The following is a 20,865-nucleotide window of genomic DNA, read 5'->3' as shown; positions in this document are numbered from 1 at the left end:
AATATACAACACCTTCTACTTTCTGGGACAACACCATCCAAGATGCCACTAGACACCAGCACCTACTCCCTCGCGCTCCTCCGCCTCGACGGCCGCCGCTGGAATGAACTCCGGCGAATCCACGCGCAAATCTCCACACAAGCTGCCGCGGACGGCTCCTCATATCTCGAAATGGGCAACACCAAGATCCTCGTTTCCGTCACTGGTCCCGCAGAAGGCAAGCAAAGCGGACAACGCGGCGGCGCAGACAAGCTCGCCAAAGTGGAAGTCGAGATAAATTTCGCTGGCTTCAGCGGTGTAGAGCGCAGAAAGAGGAAGAGCGATAAGCGGACAAGTGAGATGGAGCATTGTCTACGCGAGGCATTTGGAGGCGTGTTGCTACTGCATTTGTACCCACATTCGACCATCACCTTGAATGTGCATATCATTAGTCAGGATGGGAGTTTGTTGGCGGCGTGTATTAATGCGAGTACGCTGGCGCTTATCGATGCGGGTATACCCATGACGGATTATTTGGTTGCTTGTACAGCGGCGAGTTCTGCGAGTGCGTCGGCGGCGGATAATGCGAGTGCTGATGATCCGTTGTTAGATCTTAATAACCAAGAGGAGTTGGAGTTGCCCTTCTTGACGGTGGGGACGCTGGGGGAGAGCGATAGCGTTGCGGTGTGTATCATGGAGAGCAGAGTCAGGATGGAGAGGTTAGAGGGTATGCTGGCGGTTGGCATTGAGGGGTGTAAGAGGATGCGTACTATACTGGATGGTGTGGTCAAGGGATACGGCAAGCGATTTGGATGAAGAGGCGACGGCCAACCTATCTTCCAGACTCAACAATGCCCAGCGACCCAAGGCGCAATACATGCGTATCGAGGCGGGCGGTGCCAAAGCTCTGCCACGCGGCACTGCGACCAAACAAAAATGCGAAGGAACGCGGACGAAGGACGAGATGCGTGTATTGCAGATCCACGCCGACATACCTGTTCTGATCTACCACAGAATACAAGATTAGGAAGTATGAGAATGAAAGCGAAGATTCATGTAAAGTCTTGGATTATGTCTGTACACTTCATGCACTTTGATATGTCGTGGCAGTCAACGGCTAATCTGGGATATGCTCTCGCACACCCTGTCCCACGCATGAGACACCAAGACCATGCGACAACCAATCGGCCTTGCCATCCGTGAACCTAGACCATTGTGCTATATGACCCATGTAGCTGCACTCAAGAGTATGTCAGATCCATTACCACCTTTAGTTTTGAATTTCCCTTGAACTGTTCTCTGGAGCCGCTTGGGCCATTTCTCATAATGCGTTCGCTGTAGTTGTGCCGAGAAAATCATCTTTTTTACTCCGCACTGTCAGACTCTCCCCATGAGTCTATTCGAGTTGGTGGCTCCTGGTTTCTCGAACCAGACCCGACCAACCCTTACTGTTGAGATGTTCCATCTCCACCTTCGCGGGACCTACACAACCGACTTTAATGGCGATCCTCACGCCAGTCGCTTTCAGCTGCTTCAACAAAGGGAACACCCTTTCCGATAGCAGACCAATCGAAGCCTTCCATTCATCACCGGTCTCGCCATGGTAGTACCAATGTCGAGAGTTTATCCTAATCGTGACGGTAGCCGGTGGCTGCAGGTTCGCAAGCTGCTCAAAGTCTGATGGCAAACGAACGTCTGCTTTCCCCTCTATGGTGCTGTCTTTAGTCTCCATCCATTGGACCTTGGGGCAAAGATCAAAGCATACGTGGCGTATGCTTCGAACTAAATCAAGATGAGCCAAATCCCAGACACGAAAGCTAGAAGTGAAGAGACAAGCTACGTTGAAGTCTTGGTTGATCAGGAACATATTTTGTCGATACCATGTATGTGCCAACTCGGTTAATGTTTCCTGGTCAAGGAAGACTGGATCGCAAAGGTAATGCCACCAGGAATCGGGAATTGTGCATGCGTTGTAATTATGGTTGTCTGACTTGAAGCGGATGTCGTACTCCCCAGGTTTACCAAATATGACTACGTAAACCATATCTCGTAGTTCGCGAGGTAGCAGGCGCTGCATCTCGGAACAGATGTAGAGAGTTTCGGATGCGCAACAGTCTTTGAATACTGGTCTGTCTCTTTTTGCGGTCGAGGTGTGTTTTCGAGCTTACTGTTGAAAGTTAGTCGCCGCTAGAAGACAGGGAGATACTATATCACTCACTTCCATAGCCGGGCAGGGTCGAACTTGATCATGGTCGTTGACATCGTGGACGAGCAACTCTTCTTTGTGTAGAGTAACTTCAGTGCTGTACGACAATCGATCAGTCTTTTCTGTCAGTAGTCCCCGCTGCACGAACAAGATCTGCGATCGATCTGCTTACACTGAAGCTGTTGTTGTGAGGTGAGAGACAGGATCCAAGAGCTGCCAGTGTATCCCAAGCTTCAGTCCAAACTAATCCCAACAGAGGTAGGGTTCTCATGAAGGTGCAAGAGCAACGGACCTCGCTTCGTGGCTGTAGTTTACCCTAACACGTGTCTCAGAGACATTATCTATCCTCTCCTTTCTTGAGATCACAATAGTGGGCAAAATTATCCAGCCCTATCACTAATCAAATGAACCTATTGGAAAGACCACACGGTGTTTCTGTACTCTGTTAGCTCTCTTCCATATCCATCGTCGCATGATGTTGCAAATATGAATGCGTTCGTCGACTGACTAAACGTACGAATGATTCGAGCTCGCGTTTAAACCAAGGCCTGCATATGTCGGCAGTTCTTCGACCAGCATCCAATGCTCATCTATGCAGTATAACAATAATTATTCGACCAATTTATCCCAGGACTCGATATCGAGATGTTCCGTGCCAACACGTTTGCTGGAAGAATCATCGCAAATGGTAACCTTGACACCAGCACCAATCAAGACTTTCAACACGGGGAAAAGCTCCTTCAATAATCGATCAACCTCAAACCACATCCCAGAAAGCCATCCGCTATGTCCCACATCGATCGTGAGCGTAGCCAGTTTCTGCAGCTTGACCACCATTTCCCAACGCCTCGGTAGCAACACTAGCCCATCGAATGCGAATGAAGGTTGGGCAGGAACGCTGACTTTGCGTACATGAAGAGTCAGATCAAGATCAGGCAAGCCCCAGAAGTCTTTTGCGGATTCGAGGAAATTAACCATATCAGAATAATGGTCCAAGCCAAATACACAGTTGTGATACCATTCTTCTGCCAACTCGACGAGGGTTTTTTGACCCAAGAAGGTAACATCTAGGACGTGTGTATCGAACCACTCTGAAAGCTTGTCGAGGGCGACGCTGAAGTACTCGTTTTGTTTCCACAGATGTGCATAGACAAGATTCCGTAGCTCGCGGGGCAGTCGTGCTTGCATCTGCGTGCAAAGTTCGAGGCACGATGACCTTGCCCAATCATCGACGTATTTGCGCGCCTCGCCTCGGAGGAATGCACGCTGGCGTGTGAGACGATGAGCTTCATCCAACATACTGTCGTCGAGTTCGTGAGTAACTTGCTAGAGGCGGAATGGGTAGTGCTTACCTTGATACGTGAGCTGCATCAAACGCCATCATGATTGTTGACGTCTTAGGAAAACAGCTTGTCGTGGAAAGTGTGGGTTGTTAACTGGAGAAGGTGAGAGACGTCGTCCAATGTAGCCCAAGCCGAACTAATCCCAACAAAGCTAAAGCCGAGATCTCACAAAATGCTGGAGCGAGCAGCGAACCTGGTCCCTGGAAGCGTTCGCGTATCCTCGCCGTACAACACGACGAAGAAGGAAAAAAACATCATACAAGAAACCACCGATATGAGCAAAGAGATCTAAGAATTCAATACATCGCTAATACACCGAACAAAAAAAGCCTGGTATCTTCCCTAGATGCGAAACCCGGCCACCCAGACACACATATCCAAGCCCAATGCTTCCCGTCTCCGAATTCTTCTAACATAGACCGTTTACATCGTATCCATACAACATGCCGTCTTCCCCAACCACACATGGTCACATATTATCACTGCCGCACATTCCCCTTCCCATCTCTCCACCGCCCATCGCTAACACAAACAAACTTGACATTCCTGCCCCTCTGCTTCACACTTTCCACACCCCCCGCTTCAATCCACCTACCTAAATTCTTGCACTGACTAACATCAAAGCGTTCGAGATCGCGACATCCCTCTACAACAGCTTCCACACCTGTACCCGTTACGCGGACACAGCCTCGAACGGAAAGGTTTCGCAGTTCGAGGAGGTGCAATGAGATGCAACGGAGGGAGGTATCTGAGACGGCGGAGCCGCAGAAGGCGAGGTTGAGGTGGGTTAGCGAGGGGAGACCCAGAGCGAGGACTTCGGTTGCAGTGTCGGAAAGGGCGCAACAGAATGACTGTACTATAATTAGCAAGGATGTTCATGTTTATTACTATGGGTAAGATAGTCAACTTACGAGATCCAGTTCCTTTAGTCCCTTCGCTGCGTTCGTAAGATACACAATCGCGTTGTCAGTAAGATATGTGCAATCTGCAAGAACGAGCTTAGTGAGCCGCGGGAACGGGTATACACTCCAGTGTTGGAAGCCGACATCGGTGATGGTTGTGCATCTTGTTAAGTCGATGCTTTCGATGCGGTTTGCAGCGTGGACGGCGATGTGCGCCATGCTTCGATCAGTGATATGCTTGCAGTAGCTCAATGTTAAACGTCGCAACTTTGGGCATCCGACGACGGTACCAGGCGGTAATGGTTGCGACGCAGGCTGGTTGCCACCTTTTCCTTGCCGACGACCGTTTATTTGAGCTTGATGTTGCGCATGTGCCATTGCCATCTGGGGTGGCATCTCAGGGACCACCCATCCAATCACTCGAGCAAGTAGGTTGTCACCTACTTTCCTGCAATTGCTGAGATCGACCTCTTCGAGACCTTTGGCTTTCTGCACCATCTCCAGTACAGCTGGTCCAGTGATGTCCCATACACTCTTCATGCGCCAAATCCTAACGCTAGGTCCGCATGTCTTTGCTAGCTCGGCGAAGCCCTCATCGGTAACATGGAAGCAGTTGCTGATGTTGACATATCTTGGTCGGCTGCCTACAAACGGACATATTATGTCTACTAGCGATCGGTCCGTAACTTTGCGGTTGTACTTGGTAAGGTCAAGGTCATGGAGAATGTGCGGCGACTCCGATATCAGCTTGTTCCAATGCGAAGATATTGCGCGCAACTTCATAAGCTGGTGTATGTCTAGGTTTGCAAGAACTTTTGTAAGCACTGGATCTGGTAATCTGCCTCTTCCGTATCTGCTTGGCCTGTTGACGAGTCGTGGGCGCTTGAAGTCAAAGGGCATTTCTGGTGGAGTGGATGCATGCTTCGCTATTGTGAATGATGGTGACGGGGAAAGGGGTGATCCACCAGGCGATGGTGATTTTGGGAAGTCGGTCTTAGCTGGACTAGATGGCGAGTCGGGTATCGACCCTGGTGGAGGTGGGGCGAGCGATCCTCTTCTAGATCTTGATCTGACATTGTCAAGGTCGACGTTAAGAAATGGGTCTGGGTCGAATGGTTCCATCATCTTCTCGTCTCTCCGGGTGGGTGTCACCGGGTTATCAATACCGATGGTGTCATTGAAGGTGACCGTGGGCACACTCTTCTTGCGTCGTGGTGTACGGGGTATTACATGGTCTGCTATGGCTAGGTCGTGGATATTGGGTGTACTATTCGCGTCGAGCATGTGTACATCATCGTCCTTGGCGGTCTGTAGCCGCTCTTTTGCGACGGATTCAACCTGCCGACGTACGTCAGGAGTACATTTCTCCCAGAGCTGGTTCAAAGTGTCGCCACTAATCATCAAACACTCAACGGCCGACACGGAGCGGACCGTAGCCGTGCGGCGTGGCGCAAGCGAGAGACTGACGACTTCGCCAAAGTACTGCCCAGGCTTCAATCGGGCCTTTACTTCCTGGAAATGTTGCTCGCCCGCTGCGATGGATTTCCGGCGTCCCTGGTTCGGTGAAGTGTAGCCGTTCTGCTCAGGTACGTTCATGTTGATGACCTCGACTTCGCCTTTCACGATGAAGAAAACATCACGTCCCTGTGTGCCCTGTTTGATTATGTCGGTGAAAGGGTCAAACGAACAGGGTTGCGCGCGCATGCCAATGAAGTGGAGGATGTCGTCGGGCAGCTCGGAGAAGAGAGGCAGTTCCTTAAGCAGCGGTCTCACGTGTATGTTGCCGCTTCCAAAGGCACTATTGGCTATGGCTTCAGCGAGACCCGGGCTAGGAGATTTCCTCTTCTTGAAGGCATTGACCTCGCCTTCGCGCAGAGTACCGCTCTCTGCCATGACTACATCGCCATCGTCACGGTCACGCTTGCCCGTGATCTGGCGCATGGGTATGGCGGGGCGCTTGCCTCCCAATTCGGATTTCTTGCGCTGCAAAATGGCCAGTCGCTCCTGCGCTTCGTGCATGATGGCGACTTCCACTTCTGGGAATGCCGGTAGCTCCTTCATGAGGTCCTCCTTGTTCAGGCGTACCACGAGCGAGCGCATGTTGGCTATGATGGTGGCGGTGCGGGGAATGTCCATGAGAATGCCAATTTCGCCAAAGAAAGCACCGGGCTTTAGCTCTGCGTATGTGCTCTCTTGGTCCCGCGATGTCACGCGCACAGCACCGCGGACCAGCCAGTACATGGCCTTGCCCGTCTCGCCCTCTGTAAGAATTGTGTCATGGGGCTGGTATAGCTGCGGCTTGAGATGCAAGCCGACCTGGGTGAGGAAGGAGTCGGGGGCTGCCTGGAACAGCGGGAAAGAGCGCAGGCGGTCGAGCAGATCTAGCGGTAGACCCTGAATAGTCGAGGCGGCCAGCGGGGAGGGTCGTATGGGCCTGGCGGGATTCGAGTCGCTATCGTATGCGCGCACCATGGCAAAGGGATCGGGCACTGGCACGCCGCCATGAGCCCTCACCGGGCCTCCTCCAGGTCTGTATCTGCGCATCGTTGTGTGGGTGGCCAGCAGCGACACCAGAGGCAAACGTCCCGGTCGGGCAGTCGCGAGGGGCAGGTGTCAGACGGTTAGGGATGGAGCTCGTGCGTGGTGGGGAAGGGGCGATGGTTTGGTCGGGCAGTCACCAGCTCATGGTGGTGCGTGTGTATGCGCGATGCAGCTCGTCGAGGGTCTCTGTGTTGCTAGCTAGATGGTTGCTCGGCGAAGGAGCGGGATGCAGACGAAGCGCGGCGGGCGGTGGCACAATGATTGAGCAATGCTGCAGCAGGGTGGGCAGAGAGCTCTGACAAGGAAGCTCGGGAACCTGCAGTGGGCCGGCCGGTGTGCGCTGGCTTCTGTGTAGTGTATAATTTCTTGTGACTGAAGCGTGGTGCTCGGAGAGATGATGGATAGACTGCGGGACGAGGCTTGGTCCCGCAACGCGGTGGATCGGTCTAACCTTCTACTAGACTTCTCGAAACCGCGGGCACGGACAGGCATAGTTAACACACACCGAGCTCAACCGTACCTCTCGTCGTCTCCATTCAAGCTGCGACACATGTACCTCTTCACCGCATCCATTGTGTTTAAAACATGTCCACACCCTCTAGAAGTCTTCTGGAATTTCTTTCCCGGCAAAAAGCATAGAGATGTGCCTCGTGTATCGGCTATTATTACGAACGCCAGCCCACCACCGCACCGACAACCTACCCCTGGCGCCTCCTGTGAACTCCCACCGTCGCGTGGCCCCTCCCCTTCGCATCAGATCATGTCGCAGACAAGGCACGCCCGTCGCACGTCATTCCCGCAACAAACAATTACACCTCCTGCATGTCATCCATTTTTTTCGTTAAAATCCTACAAAGGTATCGTGTCCCAGGTTGCGCCATCATCACTTCATACCCGAGCGCGGAAATTTTCGACCCTAACAAATGTTGCGCAAGCCGGACGCCAGTCCCAAAAAAGTCCCATGTAGTCCCACGTAAGCTGTCAGCCTGGGTCCACCGCCGTGAAGCATATCTAGTATCTCCTTCGATCATCTCGGTCGTATCTGTCATCGCGGTCGTATCTATCGTCACGGTCATATCTGTCGTCTCTCCTGCGATCGCTTCTGCGCTTGCTGTCATCCGAGTCTTCCTCATGGTCCCCGTTTCTCTGCTGTTCTTTCTTCCTTTTTCGGTCATCCCAATGGCCCGCGGCCTCTTTGGCACCAACGCCGCCTATGATGGCTCCGACAATGGTCCCAACGGTATCGTACTTTTTCCCTTTAGTTGCTCGATTGCCGGCTATGCCGCCCACTAACGCGCCGCCGACGGTTGCAATCAGCCGGCTCTTCATGTCGTTCGAACGGGAACGCGAGCGTGAGTTTGACCGACGACGTCGTGATTTTGATCGGCCCTGTCGCTGGGAGCGTGGGGGAGACCACGATGAGCCTCTCCGCTGTTGTCCTAGTCGCCCACGGGCACCTCCATATGCGCTTTGTGGACCGTAATCAGGCTGGGGTTGTTCCTGATATGGCTGTTGTCCGTTAGCTCGGGACTTATATGCTGTTCGGACTAGAGCGCACTGCTACCTGCATGCCGCGTGTATCACTCGGTCCGTCGCGACCTTGTGGGACTTTGAACCCTGGTCCTGGCGCTCTGTAACCGTTCTGCTCGGTCTCGTAGTATCGGTCCTCTCGCCCATGACGGTCTTGCCTGCTATCTGGAGCGTACATTTCTGCGTCCGACTTGTAGCTGTTTACGCTTTCCGGTGCAACAGAACGAGACGAAGTGTACCCCTTGTCAGGGTGTCGTGAAGGATGATTTCGAGGCGGGTACGGCCCGTCTTGTGGTGCTTGACCGTGCGTTTTCTCCAAATATCGCCGTTGTTGTTCTTCTAGCTTGCGCTTCTGCTTCGCTGTCCTCGGAATTGCTGGTAGATGGTCGTAGGTTTTGTCCCAATACTTGTCGGTAAACTTATCAAGACCCTCAAAACCAAGTTCCTATGTATTAAGAATCGCAAATCAGCAGGGTGCACAGTTGAAAGGACATCTGCAGGGCCGCGCACCACCATCTCTTCTGCCATGTTGACTAGGCCCTTGCGGTTGGTCTTTCCGGGGGATCCGTGTCGGTGCTACTTCCGCGGACCGGTTAATCGGATAGCAAAAGTAACGAATGTGTCTACCTACTGGCGCGCCCAGTTTCTTAACGTTCAATTCCTCTTGGCAAAGACCCCATGATGCCTGTTTTCGTGGGTTGTTGGTATGACGTAGAGTGGCACTAACTAGAAAGAAGCTAGAAGACTGGCGTAGCGCCGTTGTTAATCAGGAACGGGATTCGGCACGCCCAGGTCTAGATGCGATCATTGCGCAGGGAAAGGCGTTCCCACGGCATTGGTGACGCTGCCGTGGAGATCTCATTGGAAACGTGTGACTGAACGCAAGGCAGATGTTGGCGACAACCTGATAGTCCCCGACTGCATTACCGCACCTTGTATCATGATGCAAGTTGCTAAGCCCCTGCAGCACCTGCAGCACGTGCTCACTTCACAAGGAAATTTGACTATCTTCATGCGAAACTCACTTCTTAACCAACACAACTCTCGTCTCGCCTCTCGTCAATCTATCAACACAGATCAGTTCTATCAACTCTATCAAATCTACCAAACCTATCAAATTTATCAACCCACGCTGCCTCCTGTTATTGAAACGAAGGCTCTTGAAGTCGAAGAACTAATTAATTACAACTTTTCAGATAAGCGCATCACGGCAGAGGCTGTTCAAATGGCAGCTCCCAAGATCGCCGCCATACAGCACAGCACTTTCGATTCCACTGGTTTGGGTAGCAACAAAAGGCTATCCGTCTTAGGCAATGCGATTCTCGCTAAGGTGCTTTGCGGTGCCTGGTTTGAAGCCCACAACTCAAGTGGTGAAGAACGCCCTCTCCTCAAGTGCGTTGCGGGGTACTGACGATCACAGGCCGAGTGCTTCCTCAAGCGCAATGAGCCAGGAACAGAACTGCGCAACGGCACACTGAGCAACGATGCGCTGGTTCGCCAAGGATATCAGGCTGGCCTTGATAGATGCGTCATCGTGGCTGACAGCAAGCCTGCTGTCCGACCCAAAATGGTCGCTACGACATTCGAAGCTGTCATTGGTGCAGTCCATCACGATAATGGACATGGGGCTGTCCAGCGCGTCATGAAGTCTCTTGATTCCTTCGACCATCCACTCCGCACAGGAATGTCTCAAACTCTCCACTTCTCACCTTGAGCAGTACAACTCTCTATGAACTAATGTGCAAGCTTCTAGATCTCGGCCCACTTGCCTCCGGATTCTGCCAAACGAGGCAACACCAAATTCTCTTAACGAAAGGCTGGCGAGTTGTTTTGCTTCTCACTACGTTTGGGTCTCCGCAAGGAAAAGACGTTCCCGAGTGCCTATTTGTTAGTTCAAAAATTTGGCGATGTGTCGACTGGTAGATTCCAGACGCAGCTGTGCCGCATCCGCTTGGATCTACCAGCCTGTGCTCTTGGAGTCTACTGCGCCTCCATCAAAGCAGCGCCTGCGTATGGTTTTTAATGCATGCAGCAGAACTGCACCCCTACATCAGACATGTAGGCAATCGTATGGAAGCCTTACAAAAGCTCAGCCGACGTTCACTAACCAGGCTGATGCACAACGCAAGCCTGGAGGTTAGCTGATCATAACATCGCATTTCTTGGCATCTGGCAAGTCATGGAGGTAGACGTGATCAACCACAGCGGATTCCACCCATCATTGCACTCGTTTCTAGTTTTCGTCACTTTACATAACTCTTTGTTCGTAGCAATCAATCCGATATCCCTCCATCTGTCACGGTCAGCCTGCCGCAGTATTTAAGGACGCAGCGGTGACTCCTGTGACCGTCCTCCATAACCAATCATTTCATACATGAGCAGGTTTCTGGCAACAATGCTTATCCTGGGGGCCATAAGCCTTGCGCTTATGCCAGCGCAACCTCTACCCAAGTGGTTACACAGAGTTTTCCGGTGAGGCGCAGTCGCCGTGGAGCCTTGTAACAGATCCACAGCCAGGCAGCAAAATCCAGATAACGATAAAGCCGTGTCTCTGTTACTGATAGCAGGTCTTTTCTCATAAATTAAACTCACCAGTGTCAAAAACTACGCAGTACAGCATCAAGAAAGGACTTCAAAGCCATGAATAACGTCGACAGCCTCATCCAGGGCGTGGAAGCCATCACTGGAATTATCTTCAAGAACAAGCTGCTATGTGCAGAATCGCTGCAAATGAAAGAACCCAATTGCCCCCTCCGCGTTGCGGGTGTTATCCACTTTGTCAATAAGAACAGAGACCTTGAGTTGGTTGGAGATGCTGTCATCAATGCGGTGTTGGTCAAGATGTGGTACGAAGCGCGCGACCACAACGGTAATTTCTCACTAGATCGCCCAATATAACTTGGTACTAACAATGACAGGCGATCGCCACAGCCTCGAAGCTTGGACTCAAATGAGAAACGATCTGACCAGCAACGAGAAGTTTGCTGAGCGTGGCTTCAGCCTTCAACTGGACAAGCTGATCATCAAGAACTTGGGCATGCGCACCCCATCTAAAGACATGGTGGCCAATACATTTGAAGCCGTCGTGGGAGCCATCTCTATAGATGCGGGAGAGAATTTGTTCAATGCTGTTCGCGATGCGCTCGAGCATATGGGCTTCTTCGACCACCCTCTATTCGCTGGAACCCACAATGTTCAGTCCATCACCACCAGACTTGCCACTGCCACCTTTTGATAGGCCTTTCCAGAATAGATTGCAAGGAGAACACCGGAGTGGTCCGCAAGAAGGGACTCTGATGCTCTTGTGAGAGCTGGTCGACGGTACTAGCCTTTCGTTATCCATTACTATCTGGAATCTGGATGCTCTGGAACGATACTGAAAGCGCCAACTAGTTCGACAAGTCCTCAGAAGAGCCTTAGGGTCTCTTTTTGCGGACCACTCCGGAGATCTCTTTGCCGCTCATTCCTGGATTACAAGCTTGTCCCTTGATCAAAACGATGTTTTTCCGACTTCGATCGCAAACCTCACAGTTATAACGCGAACAAGGACGTTTCCCATGTCATGAAATGTATACAGGATGTTCGCGTCCATCACACTCGTTCTCTTTCCACTGCGCTATGGCAAATCACAAAGCTTCCAACTGTTACGTTATTGTCATTCAGTCATGATCGTTGTAGCTATGTCAATCGTTATATTCAATATTTCCAATCTACGAACCCCATCTCGATATAAATTACACCTCTCTGTTCATCAGCGGTATGAAAATGACGTGAGGATGACTGGAGTGCTACCTAGTTCATGCATTCACACTAGCGAAGCGCCCATTCCTCAGCGACTTCACGTATTGAGAACGGATGTAGGGCGACGATTTCACCACAATGTTCCACAGCCCCCCCGAAAGGTGCCTCACAGTGTCACCTTACTTTTCGGTACTTGAGCCTTTGCTTCTCAACTCGTGTGGGATCATGATTCAGCACGACCATAACGAGATCACAACCGGAACCGTACACCATCAACTACGACATGTCTCAACAAACTCAGGATCCAGAGTATGTTGGGAAGGTCAGCGAGCATGCAGTGGATACTTTCTATGAGTTTAATTGTACGGACATGGAGGAGAGTAATCGCGGACTGGACGATGCGCTCATGAGTAACGTTATCCCCGATATCCTCGCCGCCATCAATGCGCAAGATACCAATCTTGATGACTTCAACGTCGATGAAATAGATTATGAGACCCTCAATGCTAATATCTTCCCCTTCCCAGGCCTGTATGGATTGCTCCAAGAGCAAAGCGTCCACGAGCAACAGCCACAGCCATGGTCTCAGCAGTCTCATCAGCCACAAACACCACGGGGTTGCTTACAACAACTGATTGCATCACCGCAACCCATGCAGCAGCCTCGTGTTCAGACTCAAGCACCGTTGGTGGAGCAAGAGTCACCATCACGTGGTCGGCTGCAGGGTATATCACAACAGCTAGAGACGACACGACAGTCGACAACGTCGCATCTGACAGTGCCAATCCCTACAGAACGACAAGGCGAGTTACGATATCAGATTCCTGTACTTCGAACAGCAACTTCATCACGCCCAATGGCTGCCGACAAGAAACCTTCCAATGAGTCAAGCGGCGACAAGAAGCAGAAGAAGGCATCTGGAGCACCACAAGCACACATTTCTGCTTCTCCGCAAGTACCAGCGCAAGCACCTCGCCCCATCGCCGCAGCCGCACCCCAAGCCATGCAATTCGCCAGCTTCGCGGAAGTTCGACAAGCAGCAGCCACCCGTTTTGTACCTCACAACTACATTCCCCCAGCCGACGACAACAGCTTTCCTCGAGACCAGGCAGCCCGTAAGTCCTATATCCGCCAAACATACGACGCCTACGTTGACATAACCCAGTGTATCGACCGCGCCACCGTCGCCAACTTCGATTCCCACTGGGAGACCCTGTCCCCCAACCCTCCCACCTCCCCTATCACACCAGCTCAGATCACCACGATCTGCTGGAAACTCCTCTCCATTGCCATTGACTTACATACGCGTGGTCCTATTTGCCTCAATGTCTACGATCGGGCTAAACTGAAGAACGTGTACAAGTTTCGGGGTTTGAAGTTCAGCGAGCGTATTGATAAGGTGTGTGAGTTGATGCGTATGAGCAAGGCTAGATGTGGCAGTCTGCTAAAGCTTGACGGGTTGGAGATGGTGGTTGCGACGGCGTCGTTGCTATGTACACAGACGAAGAGTAATTACAAGCAAAATCGAACCAGGCAGCATAATCTCGTTGAAGGTAATCTAATTGTGAAGAAGAAGAGGAAGGTTGAGAAGTTTGACGAAAACGAGAGTGGGGACGAGGAGGAAGAAGAAGAGAGGGGTGATGTAGAATCAGAATGAGTAGCGGAACGTATTATCTATGGGCTTGGTTACCCTACCTTTTTGTTGTCGTATCTTTCATCATCTACTTCCCTACACTTACTGTTCGTTCGATGGATGGAGTGGGTCGGCCGATTAGTCTCTCTCAGCTCTAGTCTCTTCATGTATTTGTAGTAAATTGCATGACCTATCACATCTTCTTATACAACCGTCCATCCTGTGTGAAGACGTGCTCTCCGACCTCCATCACGGGTTTATAGATCGCGTAGCCGTCTTGCGCCGAAGCATCACAAGTGATTCCTTTGGCGGTGAATGCATTGCCATGTACGCTTGTTCAGTCGTCGACGCGGCTCTTACGAGCTACCGTTATGTGTTGGTGTTGGAAAGAGGTCGATGTTTCCGGCCCGATAGTCTACGCCTCACGTCATTAACAAGTCACCGTTGGTGGTATGTGCTTCGCGCTACCTAGGTACCACCGGCACTTTCTGTCTGCAACCTACCTTTTCACTTCCAGTGCTGCACAGCCACCAAACATCATATTGGAACGCCTGACTCACGCCACTATCGTGAGTGATGTCTCGCCTTGATCGAAGCGTTTTAATTTGTCTTACGATCCCTAGTAATCGCTCGCACCCGTCACGGTTTCGCATTTCTCTTATGTTCCAGAGGTGAAAACAGCGCTGCACATTCACCACTCGAGGGTGCTGATGTCTCACAAGCTCACACTCTTCTACTTCCATCCCACACACGACGGTTCTTTTTAAAATTTCAAAGCGTGCATTCACAGCACTTGCATCTCTTCGTAAAATGGTCTTTTGTTTCTAGTTTAGATCCTGTCAACTTCCATCGTCATTACACGCAACCTAGTCCCTGCAGACCACAGCACTGTAGCTAAGTAAAGCTCACCTACAATTCCAACAATGATACTCCCAGAACAGCAGCAGCAGTATCATCAGCAGCAGCAGAACGCATGGGATGATCAACATGGTCTACACCCTCCTTCCAGAATGCATCCGGAAATGGGCGCGCTTTCCATTAATTCAGTGACCTATGACTACCCCAATCAACAAAATAACTTCAACATGGGTCCGCATACCATCATCTGTCACACTGTGCCAGCTACAATAACGACGTTCGCACCTTGGCACGGTGTTCAACAGAATATGACCGTACCAGCACCAGGTCGTCATAGCCAACCAGCCTCTGCGCAGGCCGCTCACCCGTCAGATGTCTTCGGAGCTCACGATGAAGCTATGGCTGCCATGCCGCCGAGCAACTGGTGCTGTCCGATCAATGATGCGACGCTTCCAGCAACATGTCAAGACCGGCAGCAGTGGGCCCAGCTGCTTCTCAACGCCGTCAACAACATTACAAATATCCAAGGCAAAGAAGACGAAGCTTTCAAGAAGCGTTGGTTTGTTAATCCCTTGACCGGACTTGATTACTACCTGCCTCTAGATAAGTTAATTCTATGTTGGACGGTTGTAGACCTCGCGGAACGTATGCATCGCTTCGGACCTTCTGTACTGCACTCATTTGACGAAGTGCTCTGAGAGTCGGCTCGGTGGACAAGCAACTGGACGTTCCAACATCGTATGTATAGGATCATAGAACTGTTTACTGTGTCGAAAACTAGGTGCAATAGTTTATTGGGTGGCACTGGTATGCAAAGCATCGTCGCCAACCCAGATGGGATATTCGTTGCTACCAAAATACAGGCAAAGCAGAATGAACAGCGTAGTAAAATTCTTAAGATTGGTCAAGCGGCTAAGAAGCAGAAGACCAGTGCGCACGAATGACAAGCATCATCGAGGAGGCACCCATCGAATGATCACAAGCGTCTGTTCGAATATTGTAACCCGTTAGTCGTGTAGTTGAATAATCAGGTCTGGCATGATAGGTTAGCCCTGCGAGGAACAAACCTGTTCTCCAGTGACCGCTCGGTACGTCCCCGCGACAAATCAACACCTTCTTTCCTTAACATGTAATTCAATGCTAGTGAAGTTGACTCAGTCGTGACCTCAACAGATCGGCGTTATCGAAGTGCCTCTCAAGCCACCATCGGATAGCTGCATTCAATAGCCATCATACATCCATCATACTCTCCTCAGCGCCTTCAGCTCTTCCGTGTAAACCCTCAATTCCTCCATGCCAACGCTTGTCTTGCCCTATCCAGTCGAAAAGATATCGCCCAGAAGAAGTGTTTCCGGGATGCATCCAAGAGAGAGTTCAGCGATCCGCACCCGCATGAGCGCATGGATTTGCGGCCGCGGTTAGAAGCAGTTGCCACATTAGAACCAGAGCCGCATATGCAGGGCCAGCAGCTACCGGGTGGATTCGCACGACGTGTGATTGGTGTCGCTCAAGGATCCGTGTTCGGTATTTTCGCCTCCCCCATATCCCCGTTGTGCCTAGATTCTTGGGAGGCTAGAGCGGTAGAGACCAGGTTGTCTAATCGGAGCGCGAGTGGATGCAGCCGTTTCAGAATTAGCCACGCCCATATCTTTCCAGCAACTTGGCGATTGCAGCTTCTCCGGTGAGGATGGGTTTATGGCTTGCATCCGTTCGAGCTATGCAAATCTTCCCGCTAGGGTAGCGGTAGTTCATACGAGATTGTACTATTATGTAGGGTAATTTCAGGCACAACCTCGGCGCGCGCAGCCAAAAAGTCGGGACTGAAACAACATGCCGTGGAGAAACGCGGCCACGATACCTCCATGGGCGCACGCCTTGCCTCAGGCCACAATAGTGGATACAGTATTATGCAATTATGATCACTTCCAAGATTATTCACGAGTAAGTGTTCTCCGGTCGGCGTTTGAAATCGGAGGCTTGGTGGTGTGTAGGATTTAGCGAGCGACGCGGAGGCGCACCTTCCCCCGTCCAAACATTATCGCCTCACCCGTCATCCCCACACCTCTCAATCATTCACCCAATCCCTACCGTTCCCCAAACCAAATTTGTCCTTTTCGCGCGTTGGCAGGGATAAGTCAGGTCATGTTAACAGACACACTTATACCGCCAAGGCCTCTTTGTCTCCGCTCACTTTCACAGTCTCGTGCACGCTTGCTTTTCACCCAGCCGCGTGCGCGAAACACTCCATGGACCGCAAGCCGAACCATCGGGCCTTGCACCAGTGCTTAGTTTGGAGATAACGCAAAAAGCAGTTCAAACCACCAACCTGACCACATTCATCTTTGGCGATTATCAGCAATAGCTCAAGTTTCGGCGCTGGGACGTTGTCACACGTCGCGACGAACAAAGGATGGGCGTCGAAAGAAGCCCACTCAAGGAAGCTCGGCTGACGACGAAGCATCTTGGCCATCGTATGTGCCGTTTTCCCTCTTGGCTTACAACGAGGCGACAAAGCTTCGGTAGCCGCGGCGGCATAATTCTTCACTGCGGGGTCAGTCGCCAAGTTTTGTGGCTGCTTCACTGGCTTGAAGCTTCTTTGCGAGCAAGTCGAGCGATAAGCTTCTCCAGCGCTTACCGGAGCTTGGTCGGACACAAGCACAGAACGGGTTTTGGTGCTACTGTGTACACCTGCGCAATTCATTATGGTGTGGTCGCACAATCTGTGGTTGGAAAGTTACCACGTTGCGGGAATTTCGAAAAGCAGACCCCATGGGGAAGATGTTAAAGGCGTGGTAGGATCGTCACACCCACTTCTTTCCTCCGCTCTAAGAGAATGCACTGATACGTCCGATCCGACCCCGGAACATGTTCTGTTTTCTCACTTGCGCTTTTGCGCTAACCTGGTCCACCGGAATGCTTAGTGCGTAGTAGTGATCTTGGCATGCTGGAGATGGTTACATTCACTGCACATCGTCCAACAACGACTGCATGGACGGACTTGGCGTGTCTTGGCCCGCATCAAGACTCAGCGGATGACTGACATGGGAGCTGATAGTATCGTTACGAGGCATCCTGATCAGCCAGAAGGAACGTAGGTATATATTTGGCTCCCCCGTCTCCGATCTTGAAATCAGCAGTGCGATCGGACTTGCGCCTACATCTACAGGGCAGTCTTTAAACATTCTCATTGCCTTCAAGCTCAACTCAAGGTACCTTCAACATCATGACGAGCACCAACCGCCCCGCAGACCCATTGGCGAAGGGTATCATTCCTACCGCCAAACAGGCCCTCAAGGATTTGTTTACTTGGGACCAACGTGTAGTCGTTCGCAATGACTACGGTGAGGAGCACTGCGAGTGGCAGAGGCCGGAGCCTCTCAAGAACCCCATCAGTCTGTTCGCCCAGCTAGGCTGGAAGGATTGGCTATACTTCCTTGTCGGATTCCTTGCATGGACTGCCGATGCGTTCGACTTCCATGCCTTGTCGATCCAGACAACCAAGCTTGCCGATTACTACGACACATCCAACACTGCCATCTCCACTGCTATCACTCTGACACTACTTCTCCGCTCTGTCGGCGCTGCTATGTTTGGTGTGGCTGGAGACAAGTTCGGCCGAAAGTGGCCCATGGTCCTCAACATGATCATCCTTGGTCTTCTTCAAGTTGCTACCATTTACGCCGGAACTTTCCAGCAGTTCCTGGCTGTACGAAGCCTCTTCGGCCTCTTCATGGGAGGTGTTTACGGAAACGCTATCTCCATGGCGCTTGAGAACTGCCCGTAAGTACATTCGAGTTGTATAAATGGAATTCGAATACTAATATATGCAGTACCAACGCTCGTGGTTTGATGAGTGGAATCTTGCAGCAAGGTTACTCATTTGGTTACGTCCTTGCCGCTTGCGCCAACTTGGGCGTCGGTGGGGCGACCAACACCTGGAAGACTGTCTTCTGGGTCGGTGCTGGTTTCTCGATTGCTGTCGGCTTCATTCGCGTATGCTTCCCTGAGTCGAAACAGTTCCTCGAGGCAAAGAAGGCTGGCCACAAGAATGCGCCTGGAGCTTTCTGGGTCGAGACAAAGCAGATGCTTCGCAAGGAGTGGAAGATGTGTGTCTACTGCATTATCCTCATGACCTGGGTATGTTCAGCCACCGATCATTGTATGCATGAACCACTGTTAACTTCAGAATAGTTCAACTACTACTCCCACACTAGCCAGGACAGCTACACCACTTTCATGAAGGAGCAGAAGCATCTCAGCCCTGCAGGTGCCACCCGTGCTTCTATTCTCATGAAGACCGGTGCCTGCGTTGGTGGTACCATTCTCGGATACACCTCGCAATGGTTTGGTCGTCGCCGCATGATTGTCTGCGCTGCCCTCATCTCCGGTTGCCTCATCCCCGCTTGGATTCTCCCCACTACTGAGGGTGGTCTATCTGCATCCGGCTTCATGATCCAGTTCTTCGTCCAAGGTGCTTGGGGTGTCATTCCCATCCACTTGAGCGAGCTTTCACCACCTGCCTTCCGTTCCTCCTTCGTCGGTATCACCTACCAACTTGGAAACATGATCTCCTCGCCCTCTGCTCAGATCGTCAACGCTGTCGCTGAAGCCACTATGATCAGCACCGCCAAGGGTGAGCAGTCTCCCGCTTACGGACCCGTTATGGGTGTTGCCACTGCGATTATCGCTATCGGCATTGCTGTCACCACTGCTCTTGGACCTGAGAAGAAGGGTCGCCACTTTGAGGAGGCTGGTCCTATCGGTGCCAACATTGAGCCTGCCAAGGACATTGAGTCCGGTAGCATGCATAGCGAGAAGGACGGTGCTAAGGCAGTTGAAGTCGTTGATGGTTCAAACCACAACGAGAAGGCTTGAGCGTAGTTCTCGACTTGCTCTTATCTGCAGTGCAGAAAGCGTGTGCGCGGCGCGAGCCGCTGGGTTGAACCCGAATTGATGATACCAAACAGGTCATTGCGACCATGAGATATGATGAATGAACATCACCGTCAAACAGTAAACCTTTCTTGCTTCCTCTTTCTCGTGATTTCCTGGTGACGTGAATGATACCTAAACACTATGTCTTAATGACGCAGAACCCCTCCGGCTCATTTCGTGACACAGGCTTCACACCCTCCACATCCTTCCTCCACGCGTGCCCCACAATAACACGGAACAGAGCCTCATAAAGCTCACACCTCCACACATGCAGCATGTACTCCTTCTCTCCACACGTGCTCATACCAAGATCGCCCAGATCGCCCAGATCGGACTACTGCAATTGGGTGGACACTGGAGGCCTTGCTCGGGGCTCGAGTCATGTCGGAGTAGCAATGGTCCGATCGTTGAGTATGCCTGACTAGGTATACCGGAGATTAGTGGTGCATGAGTGTCTGGGTGAGGTGATGGGTGTGCAGATGTTGGGTGAATCTACCGATGGCATGTGTTTAGTGTATGGTAGCGATGTTTCCAACGTTTGAGAATCTGGTAAGTAGTGATACGCATCAGTGGCCTTGTGGTTTGGCTGATGCAGGTGGATTTTGACGGGGTCAGGGACATCCTGTGCTGTTTTGAGCTAGATTGATTTGTTTTCAGCCACACGGCGCCACAGCTCAGCTAGCTCATCGGCACGATTGACTCGCGTCGCGAACGGGGGGTTTGTGCTGCGGCACTCCAAACTTCCCAGTTACTTTCACCAGATGCATCTCTGCGTTATCGTACAGGCAACCACTAGTACGTCAGTACAGCTTTTCATCAGGATATTTTCGACATGGCTGATGTCGCGAGGCTCATCGGTTGTGAGGGTAGGCTGCCGCTCATGTGTTGGCGAAAGCTCAGCCTACCTACCTAGGTAGCTCTAGCACAGGAACGGATGGGCCGCGGAAACCGGGGACCCGACATGTAGGTCTTGGAATAGACGGGAGCGTATCTGCGTGATCTTTGTGGCTATCACTAAAAGAAGCGCAAGTAAATTCGCTGCATATATACAGCCAGTAGGCGAAGGTGATGCTGCTGGCACGCGCAGATGTGGGTCTGTTTTGCAGGCTCAGGTTGCGGAGCGCTTCCTTCGGGAGTGGCACAGTCTCAACAGATCTATATGGTTAAATTGTGAAGTTGGCGACGGATTCTCAAGCA

The 20,865-nt window shown here is 51.5% G+C and overlaps 9 protein-coding genes across 9 annotated transcripts; 6 read left to right on the top strand and 3 right to left on the bottom strand.

The window, feature by feature from the left end:
- Positions 1–42: 42 nt before the first annotated feature.
- On the top strand, positions 43–795 carry ALTATR162_LOCUS6905 (uncharacterized protein; the record flags this gene model as incomplete). The annotated part of the gene is made up of 1 exon (XM_043314530.1): positions 43–795. The coding sequence occupies one exon, from the start codon at positions 43–45 to the stop codon at positions 793–795; it is 753 nt and encodes a 250-aa protein (XP_043170465.1).
- Positions 796–1,375: 580 nt separating this feature from the next.
- ALTATR162_LOCUS6904 (uncharacterized protein) lies at positions 1,376–2,056 on the bottom strand (the record flags this gene model as incomplete). Its single annotated transcript, XM_043314529.1, has 1 exon — positions 1,376–2,056. The coding sequence occupies one exon, from the start codon at positions 2,054–2,056 to the stop codon at positions 1,376–1,378; it is 681 nt and encodes a 226-aa protein (XP_043170464.1).
- A 738-nt stretch (positions 2,057–2,794) lies between these two features.
- Positions 2,795–6,974, bottom strand: ALTATR162_LOCUS6903 (uncharacterized protein; the record flags this gene model as incomplete). The annotated part of the gene is made up of 3 exons (XM_043314528.1): positions 2,795–3,507; positions 4,142–4,379; positions 4,440–6,974. The coding sequence occupies 3 exons, from the start codon at positions 6,972–6,974 to the stop codon at positions 2,795–2,797; spliced, it is 3,486 nt and encodes a 1,161-aa protein (XP_043170463.1).
- Positions 6,975–7,982: 1,008 nt separating this feature from the next.
- Positions 7,983–9,029, bottom strand: ALTATR162_LOCUS6902 (uncharacterized protein; the record flags this gene model as incomplete). Its single annotated transcript, XM_043314527.1, has 3 exons — positions 7,983–8,480; positions 8,530–8,946; positions 8,994–9,029. The coding sequence occupies 3 exons, from the start codon at positions 9,027–9,029 to the stop codon at positions 7,983–7,985; spliced, it is 951 nt and encodes a 316-aa protein (XP_043170462.1).
- Positions 9,030–9,444: 415 nt separating this feature from the next.
- On the top strand, positions 9,445–10,215 carry ALTATR162_LOCUS6901 (uncharacterized protein; the record flags this gene model as incomplete). The annotated part of the gene is made up of 2 exons (XM_043314526.1): positions 9,445–9,831; positions 9,922–10,215. The coding sequence occupies 2 exons, from the start codon at positions 9,445–9,447 to the stop codon at positions 10,213–10,215; spliced, it is 681 nt and encodes a 226-aa protein (XP_043170461.1).
- A 926-nt stretch (positions 10,216–11,141) lies between these two features.
- ALTATR162_LOCUS6900 (uncharacterized protein) lies at positions 11,142–11,736 on the top strand (the record flags this gene model as incomplete). Its single annotated transcript, XM_043314525.1, has 2 exons — positions 11,142–11,370; positions 11,420–11,736. The coding sequence occupies 2 exons, from the start codon at positions 11,142–11,144 to the stop codon at positions 11,734–11,736; spliced, it is 546 nt and encodes a 181-aa protein (XP_043170460.1).
- A 789-nt stretch (positions 11,737–12,525) lies between these two features.
- Positions 12,526–13,899, top strand: ALTATR162_LOCUS6899 (uncharacterized protein; the record flags this gene model as incomplete). The annotated part of the gene is made up of 2 exons (XM_043314524.1): positions 12,526–13,269; positions 13,408–13,899. 2 exons carry the CDS (start codon positions 12,526–12,528, stop codon positions 13,897–13,899), a joined length of 1,236 nt encoding a protein of 411 aa, XP_043170459.1.
- An 899-nt stretch (positions 13,900–14,798) lies between these two features.
- ALTATR162_LOCUS6898 (uncharacterized protein) lies at positions 14,799–15,431 on the top strand (the record flags this gene model as incomplete). The annotated part of the gene is made up of 1 exon (XM_043314523.1): positions 14,799–15,431. One exon carries the CDS (start codon positions 14,799–14,801, stop codon positions 15,429–15,431), a length of 633 nt encoding a protein of 210 aa, XP_043170458.1.
- A 2,525-nt stretch (positions 15,432–17,956) lies between these two features.
- Positions 17,957–19,608, top strand: ALTATR162_LOCUS6897 (uncharacterized protein; the record flags this gene model as incomplete). The annotated part of the gene is made up of 3 exons (XM_043314522.1): positions 17,957–18,513; positions 18,564–18,870; positions 18,925–19,608. 3 exons carry the CDS (start codon positions 17,957–17,959, stop codon positions 19,606–19,608), a joined length of 1,548 nt encoding a protein of 515 aa, XP_043170457.1.
- Between the last annotated feature and the right edge of the window lie 1,257 nt (positions 19,609–20,865).

This window comes from Alternaria atra (genome assembly GCF_907166805.1).
Source record: "Alternaria atra isolate CS162 genome assembly, contig: 25, whole genome shotgun sequence".
In the NCBI taxonomy this organism is placed as follows: Eukaryota; Fungi; Ascomycota; class Dothideomycetes; order Pleosporales; family Pleosporaceae; genus Alternaria; species Alternaria atra.
This window is presented reverse-complemented; position numbering and strand designations above follow the sequence as displayed.